The following is a 16908-nucleotide window of genomic DNA, read 5'->3' as shown; positions in this document are numbered from 1 at the left end:
GTGCCACTGGTACTATATAAATCTCTGTAGAACTCCTCAGCCACTTGAACTATCTCATCCATATTAGTAACGATATTGCCGGCTTTGTCTCTCAACGCACACATCTGATTCTTGCCTATTCCTAGTTTCTTCTTCACTGTTTTTAGGCTTCCTCCGTTCCTGAGAGCCTGTTCAATTCTATCCATATTATAGTTCCTGATGTCCGCTGTCTTACGCTTGTTGATTAACTTAGAAAGTTCTGCCAGTTCTATTCTAGCTGTAGGGTTAGAGGCTTTCATACATTGGCGTTTCATGATCAGATCTTTTGTCTCCTGCGATAGCTTACTGGTTTCCTGTCTAACGGCTTTACCACCGACTTCTATTGCGCACTCCTTAATGATGCCCATGAGATTGTCGTTCATTGCTTCAACACTAAGGTCCTCTTCCTGAGTTAAAGCCGAATACCTGTTCTGTAGCTTGATGCGGAATTCCTCTAGTTTTCCTCTTACCGCTAACTCATTGATTGGCTTCTTGTGTACCAGTTTCTTCCGTTGCCTCCTCAAGTCTAAGCTAATTCGAGTTCTTACCATCCTGTGGTCACTGCAGCGTACCTTGCCAAGCACGTCTACATCTTGTATGATGCCAGGGTTCGCACAGAGTATGAAGTCGATTTCATTTCTAGTCTCACCATTCGGGCTCCTCCACGTCCACTTTCGACTAACCCGCTTGCGGAAAAAGGTATTCATTATCCGCATATTATTCTGTTCTGCAAACTCTACTAATAACTCTCCTCTGCTATTCCTAGAGCCTATGCCATATTCCCCCACTGACTTGTCTCCAGCCTGCTTCTTGCCTACCCTGGCATTGAAGTCGCCCATCAGTATAGTGTATTTTGTTTTGACTTTACCCATCGCCAATTCCACGTCTTCATAAAAGCTTTCGACTTCGTGGTCATCATGACTGCTGGTAGGGGCATAGACTTGTACCACCTTCAATTTGTACCTCTTATTAAGTTTCACAACAAGACCTGCTACCCTCTCGTTAATGCTATAGAATTCCTGTATGTTACCAGCTATTTCCTTATTAATCAGGAATCCGACTCCTAGTTCTCGTCTCTCAGCTAAGCCCCGGTAGCACAGTACGTGCCCGCTTTTTAGCACTGTATATGCTTCTTTTGTCCTCCTAACCTCACTGAGCCCTATTATATCCCATTTACTACCCTCTAATTCCTCCAATAACACTGCTAGACTCGCCTCACTAGATAACGTTCTAACGTTAAACGTTCCCAGGTTCAGATTCCAATGGCGGCCTGTCCGGAGCCAGGTATTCTTAGCACCCTCTGCAGCGTCACAGATCTGACCGCCGCCGTGGTCAGTTGCTTCGCGGCTGCTGGGGACTGAGGGCCGGGGTTTGATTGTTGTATTCATATGGGAGGTTGTGGCCAAGTACTGCACCAGGGTGGCCAATCCTGCTCTGGTGAGAGAGTGCGTTACCGGTTCTGGTCGCCGGGATCAGGCCGCACTCCAGGCCTGTTTGTGCGATTTTCTCAACACACGGTTTTTTTTTTCCGGTGGAGAATAGCGCGGCACCGGGATTTGAACCACGGTCCTCTTGCACGGGAGACAAATACTCTACCGTCCCCGCATTAAGTTATGGGGTTTTACGTGACAAAACCACTTTCTGATTATACGGCACGCCGTAGTGGGGGACTCCGGAAATTTCGACCACCTGGGGTTCTTTAAAGTGCACCTAATTCTAAGTACACGGGTGTTTTCGCATTTCGCCCCCATCGAAATGCGGCCGCCGTGGCCGGGATCCGAGCCCGCGCCCTCGTGCTCAGCAGTCTAACACCATAGCCACTGAGCAACCACGGCGGGTCCCGCAGGAGTTGTACGCCTCGTTTAACCTACAGTGGTGCCCTATTTGATCAGTCAAGGTTGACCAATCTGAGATCGGTTATACCGCACGGATGGCACTCGACTAGAGAACCTGGTATTGATGACTTGCACATGTGTCGTCATACCTAATTGAGGATGTATATATATATATATATATATATATATATATATATATATATATATATATATATATATATATATATATATATATATATATATATTAAGAGGGTTCCTGTGCAGTCATAAAATAAAGGAAAATACATTAAAAAAAGAAAAAAAAATAGAAAAAAAGGGGGGAAAAAGGAACATGACAGGTGATTTGAACTCATGACCCTTGGGATGTTGCCCGGAAAGATAGCTCAGTCGGTTGGTTCGTCAGGCCCCAGGTTACTTTCAAGCGCCATAGCTCCTGCTCCGAGCCTTATACTTACGTGGAAAGAAACTGATGATGTCCGCGACACTCGATTGTGGAAGGCACAATTTCTTAGGAAAAAGGGGGGGGGGAAAGATGAGGGGGGAAATATGCGCTCACCGAGAAGGCATCATCAGCACGGGACCACCACCAGGCATCTTTCTGAGATGTGGGGAAACTTCGCGGCCGGAACGAAGCCTCCCTTCTCCACCGGCCCAGAGGGGGAAACGCGCTTTCCGATCGCTCAAGGTTGCGAGGGCACAATAGTAAGCTCTAGCGTCTAGGAAAAGCTTAAAAAGGTGCGAGGGCGGCACGCATAGCGTGGGGAGCTAGCCGCCAGAATAGCTATCTCAAGGACTGCTGCTGGCGAGGGCGAAATACCTTCTTGTAATTATAATAACCCTAATAGGACTACTTTCGAAAGAACAAAAAAAAGAAAGGAAACGGCCCAGAGGGCTATACTACGAAAGATATAACTGATAATTGTTTATGTATATATGTATTCATCTCATCTATGGGATCGCATGCGTGCGTTGTTGCTTTGTCTCTAAGAATCAAGGAAAGGAAAGCAAAATTGCAGCGCCGTGGTTTTAAAGCGCACCCGTGGTAGAGAAGCGAAAGGCGATATAAGCGTGCGTGGCTATGATACGCACACGAGAAACTGCCTCAAAATAGTTAGACTTGAGGGAAATCTTCGTTAACAAACGATAGCACAGCAATCAGCATTCGAATATAATTATAGCCCTAATAATAATTGTAAATATTCATCTCATCTATGGGATCTAATGCGCTGCTGTTGCTTTGTCTATATATATAGCTCCATACATCCTTGCTAACTAGACACAGCTTTAACGATTGTACAAGAGATAAGCTGGTGATTCGCAGATCGGATTAAGCAGCTTTTCAAGAAAGCATGGCGACCGCGCATATCGACGTAATAGCTTCCTTCCCACTTGGAAGTTTGAGCTGTTTCCGGCTAGTAGCTTCGCTTGGTCGGCTCAGAACATACGAAAAAGGAAAGTGTGATAGCAATAACTGAGCAATCGATGCTGTTATGTGTCGTAACCTGAACGATCCCACACTTGGTTTCACGCTCACTCGGCGCACGCTCAGCGAAACCGAAACTAGCGGCTCCCTTGGTTTCTCGTTCTGGTACTTCCGGTCACGTTCACTTTCAACGTTCTCCGCCATGTGCTCCGGCGGTGTGCTATTTGGCTTTCGTCGCCCAGTGGTTCCCGTCTAGTGGATTTTGTCGTCCAGTGGTTCCCGCCTTGTGGTTCCCACTACTTGGGCCTGGACAGGTATTCGCAAGGAACGAAAGCACAAAAACGTTAGGTGCGACGCCATGGGTATCTGGAGGTTGCAACGAGCACTGAGGAGAAGCTGGAGCATGCACAGCGAGATACTCCGCTGCCACAGACTCTGGCAAAGCCGGCTGCCGGTAAGTCCGCGATCGCCACTTGTCTGAGAGCTCGGGCTAGCTCGATCAGGGCGAGCAGCTTGCCCCCATAGCAGCCATGGACATGCAGTACTACGGTGACTTCGCTGTGAATACATGTTGACCTCACGTTACGCCAGCGGTTGCTGATGCTTGGCTGGGGGTGAGGATCCAACAGATATGAGAATGAATGAATGAACGAACTAACGAACATCGTTGTGCTCAAGCGGGTAGTCGGCAAGGTATAATCCGGCACGACTGACTCACCACGAGCACCGCAGGCGCGAGAAAGTCTCTACGACGTACACCCAGCAACGAAAAAAGCGCCCGGCGACTTCTACAACACCAGTCAGACCCTTGCCCGTGTAGTCTTCATGGGATGGGTTATAGGCGACCGGCTAACACGACTTGGTGCAACAGACATGATCACTTTTCAGTCATCCAGTTATAAACGGCATTACATGTGTCAAGTAATGTAAATACACCTTTTTTTATCCAGCATACTTCATACAACCTTTATATTTCACTTGATTTAGAAATGAGACAACAATCAGCATTTGATTAAATATTAGAAGGTGGCTTTTTTTCTGTTCGTGTTTGACTTGATTTGGAAGTTTTGCCATTCAAACACCCCTAGACAGAAGCCACCCACATATACAACACTATAAGCCAGCAGAAGGAAGCTGTTGCACAATAAAGCAGCAGCATGCAAAAATGGCTTACACATCCTGTGAATGCCAGGGAATGTTAACAAGCTTCCTTGCCCCTGCAGCTGGACTCATAATTCTGTCTGAGTGAGTTAGAAATGTTTGATATTGAGATTAATTTGCATAGCAATTTGTATACTAAATGGAATTTGTAGAGTGGTTTCTTCTTGTTTTTTTCAGTGTTTATGCACCGGCAGCATAAATTGAAATGCGAACAGCAACGAACATATTTCATGTGTAATTACATGCAACTGGGACATGTAATCACTCAGTAGCCATTTTCTAAGCGTGGAGTAGCCCCAATTGAGAATACACTTTGGAGTCTGAATTAAACCACATTTACATGTGCTGATGATACTAGAACTGAGATGATAAGTAAGCAAATAAGTAGTTTTGCAATTGTTTGTGTTAAAATTTCTGCAGATAGTAGAATCAGCCAAAGTTATAACAATATTGCACGAGTGCCAGCCGCTTGCTGTGTCAAGCAGCGAGGTCACCGATAGTACTGTATGCGCACATGCGCAAAGCATTCTTCAGTGCATGTGTCATTTGCTATGCTCTTCTCTTTGGGAGCATGTGTACTCCCTGACTATGTTATTCACAAGGCCACATCGTTCACATGAATTCCCTTCATAATTCACACATGCTGATCCAATCCAATGTCTTTCTTTTCATATTCTCTTTTGCATGTGCCGTTCCAGTAATATGAAAAAAAAAAGTAAAGTGCATTGCAGATGCCACATGTTACTTGTTCTGGAGCCAAACAAAAGCATGAACTCAAAGGTGCAATAAAACGGCGTACTAAGTGTATAAAACTCTAGAAAAAAAGGAAAAAGCATCGTGATGTTATACTGGGCCTTTCATAATATTGTGGTGGTTGTGAGGAAAATGGCGGGGAGTCAACATCACTGTCTCAGACTTAATGCGTTGTCCTTGTTCCTGCAGGTATTGACAGCCAGCAGCTCAACCCAGGTGGTAAGTACTGTCTGAATGGCACCCTCTTGTCAGCGGCATCACCGAGGGGCCACCACTAGTGACATTGTGCTTTACAAAATGTTTTTAAGAAGATCATTAACTGTAGCCAGCTGTCTGGATTTCAGATCAGTATATACTGACCATTGCATAAATGGGATCGCTAGCCATACATGACTCTTCGTCCTTAACCACTGACCAATCCAGCTTGAATTTCGCACAACGGTACCTTTTTGCATAAAATTTAGTTTAATGTCACCGCAATAAAACTGTGACTTGTACGAGCTGGTAATGCTTCATCATGAAATAAAACAGCGAGCAAAAACGAGGATAGATAGCAGGAGAGGCACACACCACAAGTGCTGTTTTTTTTTTTTTGGCTCGCAACTGAAGTGTTCATTCAATCATTCACACAGATATATACAAGCATACAAGTGCATGTAACATGAACTACCGCAGCCTTATAAATCAGCCGAAGTTAGGAAAATATTCTGCTGCAGAAAGGCAAGTTCCTTGACATGCAAACCAAGGGATTGATACATCATGGGACTTTTTTTGTTATTTTATAAACACAGTATTTGCAAATGAATTAGTAAGATCTTGATGAGGGCTAGTTGGTTCGTACTTAGAACTGAGGTGAAACAGCGCGAAAAAGACGAGGACACAAGGAAACAAATACCACAGACAATGAAGCATGCATGTATTGATCTATCATTTCTAACTTGTGTATAGAAAAGTGTATCGTGAGATTTCTGTGGGGAACTAACACTTTTTTCTATCATTATTCATTGTGTATTGTAAATGTTTCTATTATGATATGTGATTAGTGAGATAACAGAATTTTTCATTTTGACTTAAAATGTGCCTTTTCTGTACAATCTAATTTTGGACCTCTCTTTATGCAGCCTCTCCCCTCTGTATACTTACTCTGAGGGTACTGTAAATGAATAAATAAATAAGTAAATAAATAAAAAATTGACATTCATCTAACACAGTTTTCGTTTTCTTTGTTTGTAGGATAGGCTTTTATCACTTTCCGGGTAGGCCGATATTTATGCCTAAAAGACATGTTTTTTGCCACATTTGCAATTACCAGTTTCACCCACAATGATTTGGAAGTGGGTTTCATCTGTGGCAGGGCTAGTGCACACAGTAGACGACGTTCCTCCAGACCACTCTTGCCAATGTAATGAGAGATGGTACTTTAGAAAGGGCTAGTCGTAGTAAGGGAGGCTGGAAGACATTGATTCAAACTGACCAGAACTTGACAACACTTGCGTCGCTGTAAAAGATGCAGCGCCAAAGTGGGTGGACTATAGTCCGAGTTGCATGCAGGTGGAGGGGGAAGAATGTGGCTTGAGGGGGGTGTAATTTTTAATCACGCTTGTGTGTCTGAGTGATTCTTTTTTGTACAGTATACAGTCAAACACTTTTATAATGAAGGGCTCAAGACCTCAAAAATTTTTCATTATACAGGTCACTTCATTGCAAAGATGAATCACCATACCGCTTGCAATAAAGCAGACTAAATTTTTACAGCATAATAAAACTTTTATTTACCATAAATTCAAAAGATACTTACCAAAAGTAGTTGTTAATTTTCTTCTGTGCACCTCATCCATTGGAATGTATGAGTGCAGCCAACCTTATCTCACTGAGGTTCATGCATGCGTCGTGGCAAAACCTGGGAGCAATGCAAGGTATGGCTGCAGGCTATACCTTATTGCCATCATTGTCATTAAAGATGTTTTGTTCGTCTTCAGGCTCTTATCGCCGTTGTCTTCCTTGACCTTCACCTCCTTCCCATCCTTGTTGGCTTAAACATCATTGCTCACCACTTCAATGTATTCGCCAGCCATTACACACGTTGCCATGTTGCAACAAGCAGCATACGAGTCGAGTGAAGCAATTCCTGGACCTGTTTGGCAAGACTAAATTACTCGCTGTGTTCGGCAGGCTCATCAAGCACATCCTCAATGCTAGCGCAGACCGGAGGGCAGTGGAGACACTGTTAAGTGCATTCATTTTAAAGCAACAAATTAGCTGTGGAGGATGGCTGAATTCCTTCATTGTAAAGGCAAATTTGTTGTATTGGTCTTCACTGTAGATGCATTCACAATACATGTGAAAGATAGGAATTCAGCCGAGACACATGAAATCCTTCATTGTACAAGTAATCTTACTTTAGAGGCATTGACTCTACATTGTTTCAGGTACCCTTTAATGAAGTGGCCTAAAATTTAATGCACAGAGTCGGGTAGCAAGTGCACTTATGTGACAGTCGCACCTAAGAAGCTCAGAAAGGTGCAGACATCTATGCAGTATATTGCTGTGGCATCTTTCATAGGTTCCTTCAGCTCTTGATGCATCTGCACAGCCATGCATTGGTCATAGCACAAAATTAGCTGTGTAGTTCATTTCGGTGTCTGTGTGAAAGTTACTAAGTGTTTCTGCAACACTCATGACTGTTATAAAGCACCACCAGTAATGATAAAAAATACAAGTGCAGGCATCTTGTTTTAGACGTGATATCACTGCTGCCACAAGGCCCAGTCTTTGACATTGTAAACATTATAGTCATGACAAAAAGGATAGCAAAGTAGCATGAGTGGACAACTAATGTGGTAATGAATCAGAACGTGAGTTGGGCTAGTTGGTAGGTTAACATTGTTGAAAACAAACAGTGCAAAAGAAACAACTTACCCATTGTGCTGTTTAATTTCTACAAAGTGTAATGGGGCCCAAAGGGTGATCTTAATGGAAGCGATTACACCAGTTTACCTTGTAAACACTGTGACTGCATTCTTGGTCTCTCACCATTGTTGTTTCCCCTCCCTCTTGGCATGACGATGCACAGGAGCGGCACAAGGACGTGGAGCACATCCGCAACATCGGTATCTCGGCGCACATCGACTCCGGCAAGACCACGCTGACAGAGCGGCTGCTCTTCTACACGGGCCGCATTGACCAGATGCACGAGGTACTAAGTGGCAAACCTCGGGCCATACTCCTTGGCTTGCCATATCAGCTAGGCATACTGTTGCCTGCCAAGAAAATTAGTGCATGTTGCTGAAAACCAATCTGGTAAAGCCATGGTACATAGCATTGGCGTTCACAAACACTGCTCACTGCTTGTGGCATTCAGCTGTTGAGCATAAAGGTGCAAGTTCTGTTTCTTACCACGAAGGCGGCATTGGTATAAGGGTAGAATGCAAAATGTTTTTGTTTTTTGTGCATGTTGAAAAAGGATGAAAAAACGCATGTGCTTGACATGAACCTGGAACTTCTACACTACAGTGTCCCTCATAGCCAAGCGGTGGCTTAGGAACGTAAAATGCGATGAATCAGTCTGCTCAATTTTACTGACCTCTTTCGGCAACAACAGTGTCTCATGAGGGCCTTGGCTGCTTCGCCATTAATGTATTAAGTGAATGTTGGTGAGACATGTGACTGGCCTTCTTAAATGGCCTGGTATTCTCAAAGGCTTAGACAGTCACAGTGTAGTGTTTGTTGCTAAGCACTGGATTACTGAAGTCTGTGCAGGTATGCTAACGTCCCCTTGAGGTTAAGGTTGAAACACAGGATTTGAAATGCATAGAGTGTCTGCCCAGTCAGTGCCAGCATGTGCAATTTGCGTGCAAAACATGCCACATTGGTCAACTTTAGTGGGCTCTTGGTCAGCATAAGTGACATCTGTGTGGTGCCTATGTTTTGCAATCTGCCAAGTTCCAAGTGGTTGTTCTTTTGTAATTTTCACTTTGGCAGTTAAACGGAAAGAATTCATAAAAGACAAAGAGTTTGTGGACAATTTTTCATGGCGGTTGGTTTATTATGCAGCAACCTCTATGAACAAGTAAAAGTGGATTAGAAAATTATTTGTTCTTGCAGAAACTTTTTTGATGTGGCATTTGCTGTAGTGGAGTTCAGCTCTATTAACAGTACTCTGCTGTGTCTACAGAGGCAGAAAGAAAGTGCTGGATAGATTTTTGCCACGTCTTCTTCGGGTGCTTGATGGCTTTTTCAGCTGCAGCCACTATTTCGAGTCTGTCCTCACCGTCATTGTGAGCGCCAAAGGAGCAGCGTAGCAGGTCTGCCACATCCAGCGCTTGTGTGGACGTCGGTACGTTGGGATCGCCAATATTAGGCTCCAGGCTGTCGTCAACACATTCGTCACTGTCATTATTAGGCACCCCCGTCACCGCGCGCACAATTTCTGCCTCCGTTAGCTCTCCCATCGTCACCGTGTCAGCATTGGCACTGACGTACTTGCAGAAGGTGTCGCAGTCGGATGTTTAACATGGCATATGGTTTACTGACAAGAAGCGAGGTTCAAAGTATCAGGCATTCTTTTTTCCGTTCAAGTAGCCCCTGACTGCACGTGCTCGTGAGCACGGGCTCCCTCCAGGAAAGAGGCACTTCTTCTTCGATCCGAGACTGTGCTGAGATTAATTCAACACACTCCCGGCTGCCAAATCACTCGTTCAGCTCGAGTGAATAAAGTTTTTGTATTGGTATGGCGGTAATAACTCCTTGCTGTTGTTCAATCTTGGAAGAGTGGGCATGGCCATCAACATGCTTGTAGACTTCAAGAACCCTTGCAAGTTTCCACATTTATCGAGGTAATTTCTCGGCTTGGACTATGACGATATCTCCTGTCTTTATTTCGTTGGTGGGTCTCCCATGCGAAAAGTGTGCTGATCGAAGTTGCAGCAGATATTCTTTCGTCCACCTCTTCCAGAAGTTCTCAGTTAGGCGTTTCCTGTAGGTGTGTCGTCGGGCAGCTTCCGTGCGCGTAAAGTCCACTGACACGTCGTTGCAGCCCTGTGGTAGCATCATTAGTCTCCGTCCTATGATGAGGTCTGCTGGTGTTAATGCGCCAGGTTCTTCGCTGTCCGACTCAACGTGGGTGAGAGGCCTCGAGTTCACGACTTCTTCGACTTCGTAAGCACAGTCGTCAGCTCTTCAAAGTTAAGTCGAGCTTTGCCAAGAACCTTTCTCACTGGAAGCTTGATTGTCCTGACCAGACGCTCCCACCAGCCGCCCCACCATGGTGCGCTGGGAAGAATAAAATTCCAAGTGATGCTCTTCTGGCTCAAGCACGCCGTTACGTCCTCTTGGGAAAGCAACTTGAAAAGCTTCTCTAAGTCTTTTGATGTCTTCTTAAATGTTCTTGCGTTGTCTGAATAAATCACGCGAGGTAGACCCCTTCATGCTACAAAACATCGTAAAGACGAGGAATGCTTCTGAGGTCATGCTGGAAACCAGTTCCAGGTGCACTGCTTGTGATGTGGCACTTGCGAAAAGCGCTATGTAACATTTTGTTTCTCCGGCTTGAGTCACAACAAATAGGGGTCCTGCGAAGTCAACTCCAGTGACTTCGAATGGGTTCGTCTGCCTTACACAATGACGTGCTATAGGAGCAGGTCGAGCATCGCCAGGGCCAATTCTGAAACATCTGCAAGTATAGCAGCCGTGTATGACTTTCTTCACTAATGTTCTTGCCGGGCAGATCCAATAGTGCTCTTGCAGCTGTGACAGCGTGTCTCTCACGCTTCCGTGTACTATTTCGCAATGTGCTTGCATTGTCAGTAACATAGAAAAATTATGATCATGTGGGAGGATGACTGGATGTTTTACCTCCTCAGACGCGTCGAGGTGCAACAGGCGCCCGCCCATTCGGAGGATGCTGTCGACATCCAAGAACGAGTTGAGGTCTTTAATGCGAGAGATTGTGTTTGCTGATGTACCTGTTGAAATCGAACTTATATCTTCGCTGAAGGCTTGCTGCTGTACATGTATGATCCAATATTTTTCTGCTTCAGTGATCTCTTCGGCTACTAGAAAACCAATGTGCACTCTGTTTTTGAATCGGCAGTGTTTGATGAATCTGAATATCAATGCTGCGACCCTGAGCAGCTTTTCGATTCTGCTGTAGCTGTCAATGTCCAGGATCGATGTTGACTTTGTTGCCTTGGACATCGCAACGTGAATGGCAGTCATTTGACAGATTGTACCATCGTTGGTGCTGATAGGTTCTGGGGGTTGTAGCGGCCATCTATCTTCTGACTTGCCTAGCCGGTGTGGTCCATGCAGCCATGTACGGTTGTAGAATAACTTATCCATTTAAACTCCACGTGTCAGTAGGTCAGCAGGATTCGCCTGTCCTGGACAGTACTTCCACATAGAAGGATGTTTTTCCCTGATCTCTTTCACTCTGTTCGACACGAATTGCTTCCACTTCGTTCTGTCACCTTTTATCCATCACAACGTAATTGTGGAATCTGACCACATTGTACGGTGGATCCGAAAGTCAGTGAGGTCACTTGAAACGTAATTAAGATGCCATGCTCCGATCAAGGCTCCTAGAAGCTCCAGCCGTGGCAGTGTCGTTGTGTTGATGGGTGCCACACATGCTTTTGCGATCAACAACTCGGGTCTCGCTGAGGAGCTCGGTACAATGTAGAGTGCTGCACCATATGCCGAAGGGCTTGCGTCGCAAAATATGTGAGCCTGTAGCATTCTGGGTGATTTGGTTCCGCTGCCAAGATAACGTGGTATGGAAATATTCTGCAAGACTGGTAGTTGGCTCACCCATTCATGCAATTCTTCTTGCAGATCCTGAGGTAGCTGCTCATCCCGGCCTATTCCATGTGTCCACAATTTCTGGAAGAAGATCTTGATGGCAATGGTGAATGGCGCTACAAATCCCATTGGGTCGAATAACCGTGAAGCAGCTAGACGAACGAAGCGCGTGGTATCATCTTTTTCATTCATAAATTCGATAAGGCCCCTCAAAGAAAAAGTGAAAGTATCTCTGTATGGATTCCATGTGATTCCAAGTACCTTCACGCTGGTCTCGTGGAGGACAGCCGGTTTTCCTGCCGACTGTTCCTCATGCTCCAATTCGTTAATCAAACCATCTGAGTTGGTTGTCCATTTCCTTAGCGTCATTCCTCCCTCCTGCATAATCTCTTTGGCTTCGCGGCAGATTTGAAGTGCTTCTTCATCTGACTCTGCTCCAACCACTAAATCATCTACGTGGAATGACTCGCTGAGAAGTTTCGCAGTACTGGCTTTGCTTGAAGGCATACTCTTTAGGTGATGAAATGTAGTTGCTGTCAGTAGGAAGGGGCTACATGTTGCTCCGAATGGCACTCGCGTCATCCGTCACTCTTGAATCTCCTCTTTGGAGAAATGCAGTGCTTTTTTTTCTCCGAACCAGAGGAATCGAAAGGCATCTCTGTCCTTCTCTGCGATTGAGATTTGAAGGAATGCTTTCTCAGTGTCGGCTAGCAGAGCTATACGGTGCGTTCTGAAGTGTAATAGTACCTTCACCAGATCCTGGTACAGGTTTTCACCCTTTTCGAGGCATTCATTTAATGAGAAGCACCCTTTGGTGTGCGAAGAAGCGTTGAAAACTATTCTGACTTTTGTGGTTAGCGCGTGCTCACGGATCACTTCCCTCTGCGGCATGTAATAAACGTTTGTCGGATTCAGGGGTGTCCCTTCAACAATTTCCGCATGTCCAGACCGCAGGTACTCCCGTATGGTGTTGTCATACGTCTCTAAAAGTCCTTGCTTGCTTGACAGTCAGGAGATAAGTTTCCAAAGTCTTGTTATTGCGACTTGCTTGTTGTCCGAGAGCTCGACCTCTTCCTTCCAGGGTAACATCACTTCGTACCTTCCGTCCCTAGGAGTGATGGTTTCTTCAAATTTTATCACTACCAGACTGAGCCTGCTCTCATTGTCAATGGCGTCTGATATTCCCACGCTCTCGAGTTCCCAAAATGAGCGGAGGAATTTGTCGCTCTCTTGTACACTCGTCTTCAGTACGCAGACCATGATCTGCGAAGTTGTTATATCTGATGCCATGCAGTTGGTGTTGCCTTGAAACATCCACACTAGCTTAGAGTTGATAGCAATCAGTGTCTCATTGTTCTCGCATCGAGTGACTTCACTCGTCATCAGAGTCCATATTTGGTCGGAACCAATGAGAACGCTTATGCCTGCTTCCCCGTCAACGGATTCGTATAGTCGGTGATCAGCAATGTCCTTTCCAGACTTCTGAATTTCTGTAACAAACGGTGAGCTGGTTGTACTTGCCTTGATATCTTGGCATATGTGTGGAATTTCTATTGCTTGCAAGGCAACTTCCATATCTGAGAACTGGCTCTACAGACGGAGCTGCACAATAAGCCGCTTCTGAGCTGCTCGATTCAACTTGTGTGCAAAGTATTGAGCGCAATGATGGTAAAGCCCACGCACTGCAACTTCAGCTGTCCTGATAGCCATTCTGTGATGAATATGCGCTGATTGCCTCCGTCTATGACACCTCTGATATATCGACAGGTGACATGTTACTGCCCAAGCTCGGAACGTTTGCAGGAGGATGGACATCGATCCTCGATGGTACGCCGATCTTTCCCTAAAAATGCGCACACAGTCGTGTTTGTGCTTGGATTCCTTGTTGGTATTCTGGCAGTTGTTCTGCCATTTTCCCGTGTCTTCTGGCTTACTTTTTGCGGGTCACACACACTTGTCGCTTGACGTCCTTGGCAGGCAGAGCAGGCAACCTTGCGTCTACAATCACATGCCCTGTGAGCTTTAGTCGTGCATCAAAAGCACCTCATGTCTCCTGATAAAATTTGCTTCTTTTGCGATAGTGGGAGATCAAGTGTGCAGTTATCCATGGAATGTTGACTTGACTTACAAAATACACAGTTCTCAGGTACTTTCATAGTGTTGTTGTGGAGAACTGACGACGTGGGTTTCGAGTCACGAAAATGGCGAGATTTGTTTGGCGCATTCTCTCTTCCTGGATTCCCAAACTGGCTTTTCTCTAAGCTCTCCAACTCGATAGACAGGAAATTTAATAGGCGTTCCAGCTCCGCGATAGATGCTACATTACTGCTATCACTTTTCGCCCGAATGGCCCAAGACCAGTGGTACTGTACTACAATATCGTGTGGTAAAGCCCGTAGCAACAGGTCGCACAACATGTGAAAAGACACCTTGCTCGCCCCCAGGGTCTCCAGTCCATGGATGTTGATGACGATCTGGTCATACAGGTTGCGAAGAGCTGTCGGGTCACTTGAATGGACCGAAGGCAAAGTACGAAGCCTGGAGAAGTACTCCTATTCGAGTCTCATTCTATTGCCGAAGCGTTTCTTCAGTATATCTATGGCGTCCTTGTAGCAAGCTTCTGTTGTAGGCTGTCCCACAATAGCTGAGGCTGCGTTGCCTCTTAGGAAGAACCTCAGGTAGTTAAACTTGTCCGTCGCTGTGAGGCTTCCGTTGCAGTAAATCATCTGGTCGAATTGTTCCCAGGAGTCATTCCATCGACACAAATCACCACCAAATGGGGCAATGGTAAGCTTGGGCAGCTTAGCTCTAGAGACTCCCGCTGTACTGACTGTCGATGAAGTCTGAAGCTCCGGTGTTGATGACGTGACAGCACAGTCTTGCTTGCTAAGCAGCTTACTCATGACGCTGGTAGCGTTGTCCTCGTATTCCACAACGGTGTTGTATTTCTGCTCAAACTCTTCATCAACTATGTAGCTCTCTAGCTCCTCGTTGATTTTGTTCAGCTCATCGTTATTCACCTGGAGACGTCCATAAATAGTGTTAAGCTGATCTACGGTGGCTGTTTCATCGCTGAGAAGAGCTCTTGCCTCGTTGATAAGCCTGGTGTTCAGAGATCGTCTCGACGTCCGCTTCCATCGCAGCCTCTCCATGATGGTCAGTTCACTCGTAGCCTTCCATGGTCTCCAGTGGTAGATCCCAGTCTTCGTCACCAAACGTTTAGGATGGCGTACGGTTTACTGACAAGAAGCGAGGTTCAAAGCATCAGGCATCCTTTTTATTCTTTTCCGTTCAGGTAGCCCCTGGCTGCACGTGCTCGTGAGCGTGGGCTCCCTCCAAGAAGAAGGTGCTTCTTCTTCGATTCGAGACTGTGCTGAACTAATTCCACATGGGCACAACGCTGGCGTCAAGGAGAGTGTCCCACGGCGCTAGGGCTTGGTAGCCCGCGGCACCCTCATTGACATCAGCACTGAGATCGCATTAACTGCCGCTGCTAATGCCAAATAAGGCATGCAGGAAGCAATTGGCGATTGTGCTTGCCGGTACAGCCATCCAAGCAGCCTGTAGCATCTTGATTGCCATGTACAAGTTGATCGTGGACTTGCGCTTCATGCTCATGTTGAGCAGAATCCACTTGATCACACGCTTGGGCTAGCCCGACTTAAAGGTCATGGTAACTTCTCGGTCGAGGGGTTGCACAACTGCAGTGCAGTTTGACGGCAAGAAGCATAGCTCCATGTTTTTGAGCACAGTGGCAGTGTGGTGGGCCGTGCAGTTGTCCAGTACGAGGCGTATCCTCCCGTTCAGTTTGCCCAGTTGCTTATCCCACTCCCGCAGCCATTGTGCGAAAATTTCTCTTGTCATCCAAGCGTTACGGTTGGACACATAACTCACTTGGAGCTTTCGTTTGCCTTTGAAGCATCATGGTGACGCACTTTTGCCGACCACGAGGGCCAGCACCTTTTCCGACCCATCCATACGGCGGGAACTCACACGAACGGATAGAAACACTTATATCATTGATGCACATGAAGCAAATGACAAGCAACAACAAAACCGCAGTCGGCGCCTCCCTACGCACGTAGTGGAAGAGCGGGCGGGTCGACCAGTTCCACAGGAAAGGGAGGCTGGGAGACGGGCACGGGAGACGCGAACGTCGCGCGCTATAAGGCATTGATACCTGACGGGTACCAAAATGGTCACTAAATGCTCGTTGCAGAAAAAAAAAAAATTGCCGATGATTGCATTACTTCCTAATGTGAGATGTGAGCGCAGCCCTTCAGCTGTTTTGGCTCTTCTATATACTGAAGAAAATAATTTGAGCAAGACATGTATGTACAGCTACAACTTTTTATTCTTCACTTCTTCAAGGAACACTCCACTCCCAGATCGTCATTGTCATGAAGGTAGCTTTGTGGTCGGAGAAATAGATGGATATATGCTAGACTTAATCACCAATGCCTGGTCGACGTAGCGCATCTCTGGATTCTGGCGGCGACTGTCTTGGGCCTCTGCTCGGGCAGCTCGTTTAGCAGAGTGAGAGACGAAGACCTTCCACCAGTTGCCTCGCTCATGGCTCAGATAGAACTGGCGGAGAGTAAACTACTTATGAAGGCAGATGGCCTATACTATAATATAAACCATCTGTGAGCCTCGGACAATCCATCTGGTGTGGAACATTTTGCACCAGCTGCCGCAAACGGAGCATAGCTTGGTGCAGCTGCCTCGCTTATCGGGAGGTTGCGGGAGGCAGCGCATAGGCACATAAGAACGTTGCACGGTGAAGAGATGGCAGCGACTGACTGACACTGCTGACGCTGCCAGCGAGTCAACTTAAGGTGGCTTTGCATTTCGGCTTGGGAAGCGCGCACCGTGATCCACTGGTACCAAGCTGGCGCTTCGGCAACCGGAGAACACTAC

At 46.1% G+C, this 16908-nt stretch overlaps 1 protein-coding gene across 1 annotated transcript in view; it reads left to right on the top strand.

Moving 5' to 3' along the window:
* The first annotated feature begins 3461 nt into the window (after positions 1-3461).
* Positions 3462-16908, top strand: part of mEFG1 (mitochondrial translation elongation factor G 1) — a 197332-nt gene continuing 183885 nt past the window's right edge. Inside the window, exons 1-3 of the mRNA XM_070532582.1 lie at positions 3462-3730; positions 5380-5409; positions 8264-8386. Coding sequence (XP_070388683.1) covers positions 3635-3730; positions 5380-5409; positions 8264-8386 — 249 coding nt within the window. The 5' untranslated portion in view covers positions 3462-3634. The remainder of the gene's footprint in view (positions 3731-5379; positions 5410-8263; positions 8387-16908) is intronic.

Source organism: Dermacentor albipictus, chromosome 1, assembly GCF_038994185.2.
Source record: "Dermacentor albipictus isolate Rhodes 1998 colony chromosome 1, USDA_Dalb.pri_finalv2, whole genome shotgun sequence".
NCBI classification, from domain to species: domain Eukaryota; kingdom Metazoa; phylum Arthropoda; class Arachnida; order Ixodida; family Ixodidae; genus Dermacentor; species Dermacentor albipictus.
The sequence above is the reverse complement of the archived record's forward strand: the minus strand, read 5'-3'. Positions and strand labels throughout refer to the sequence as shown.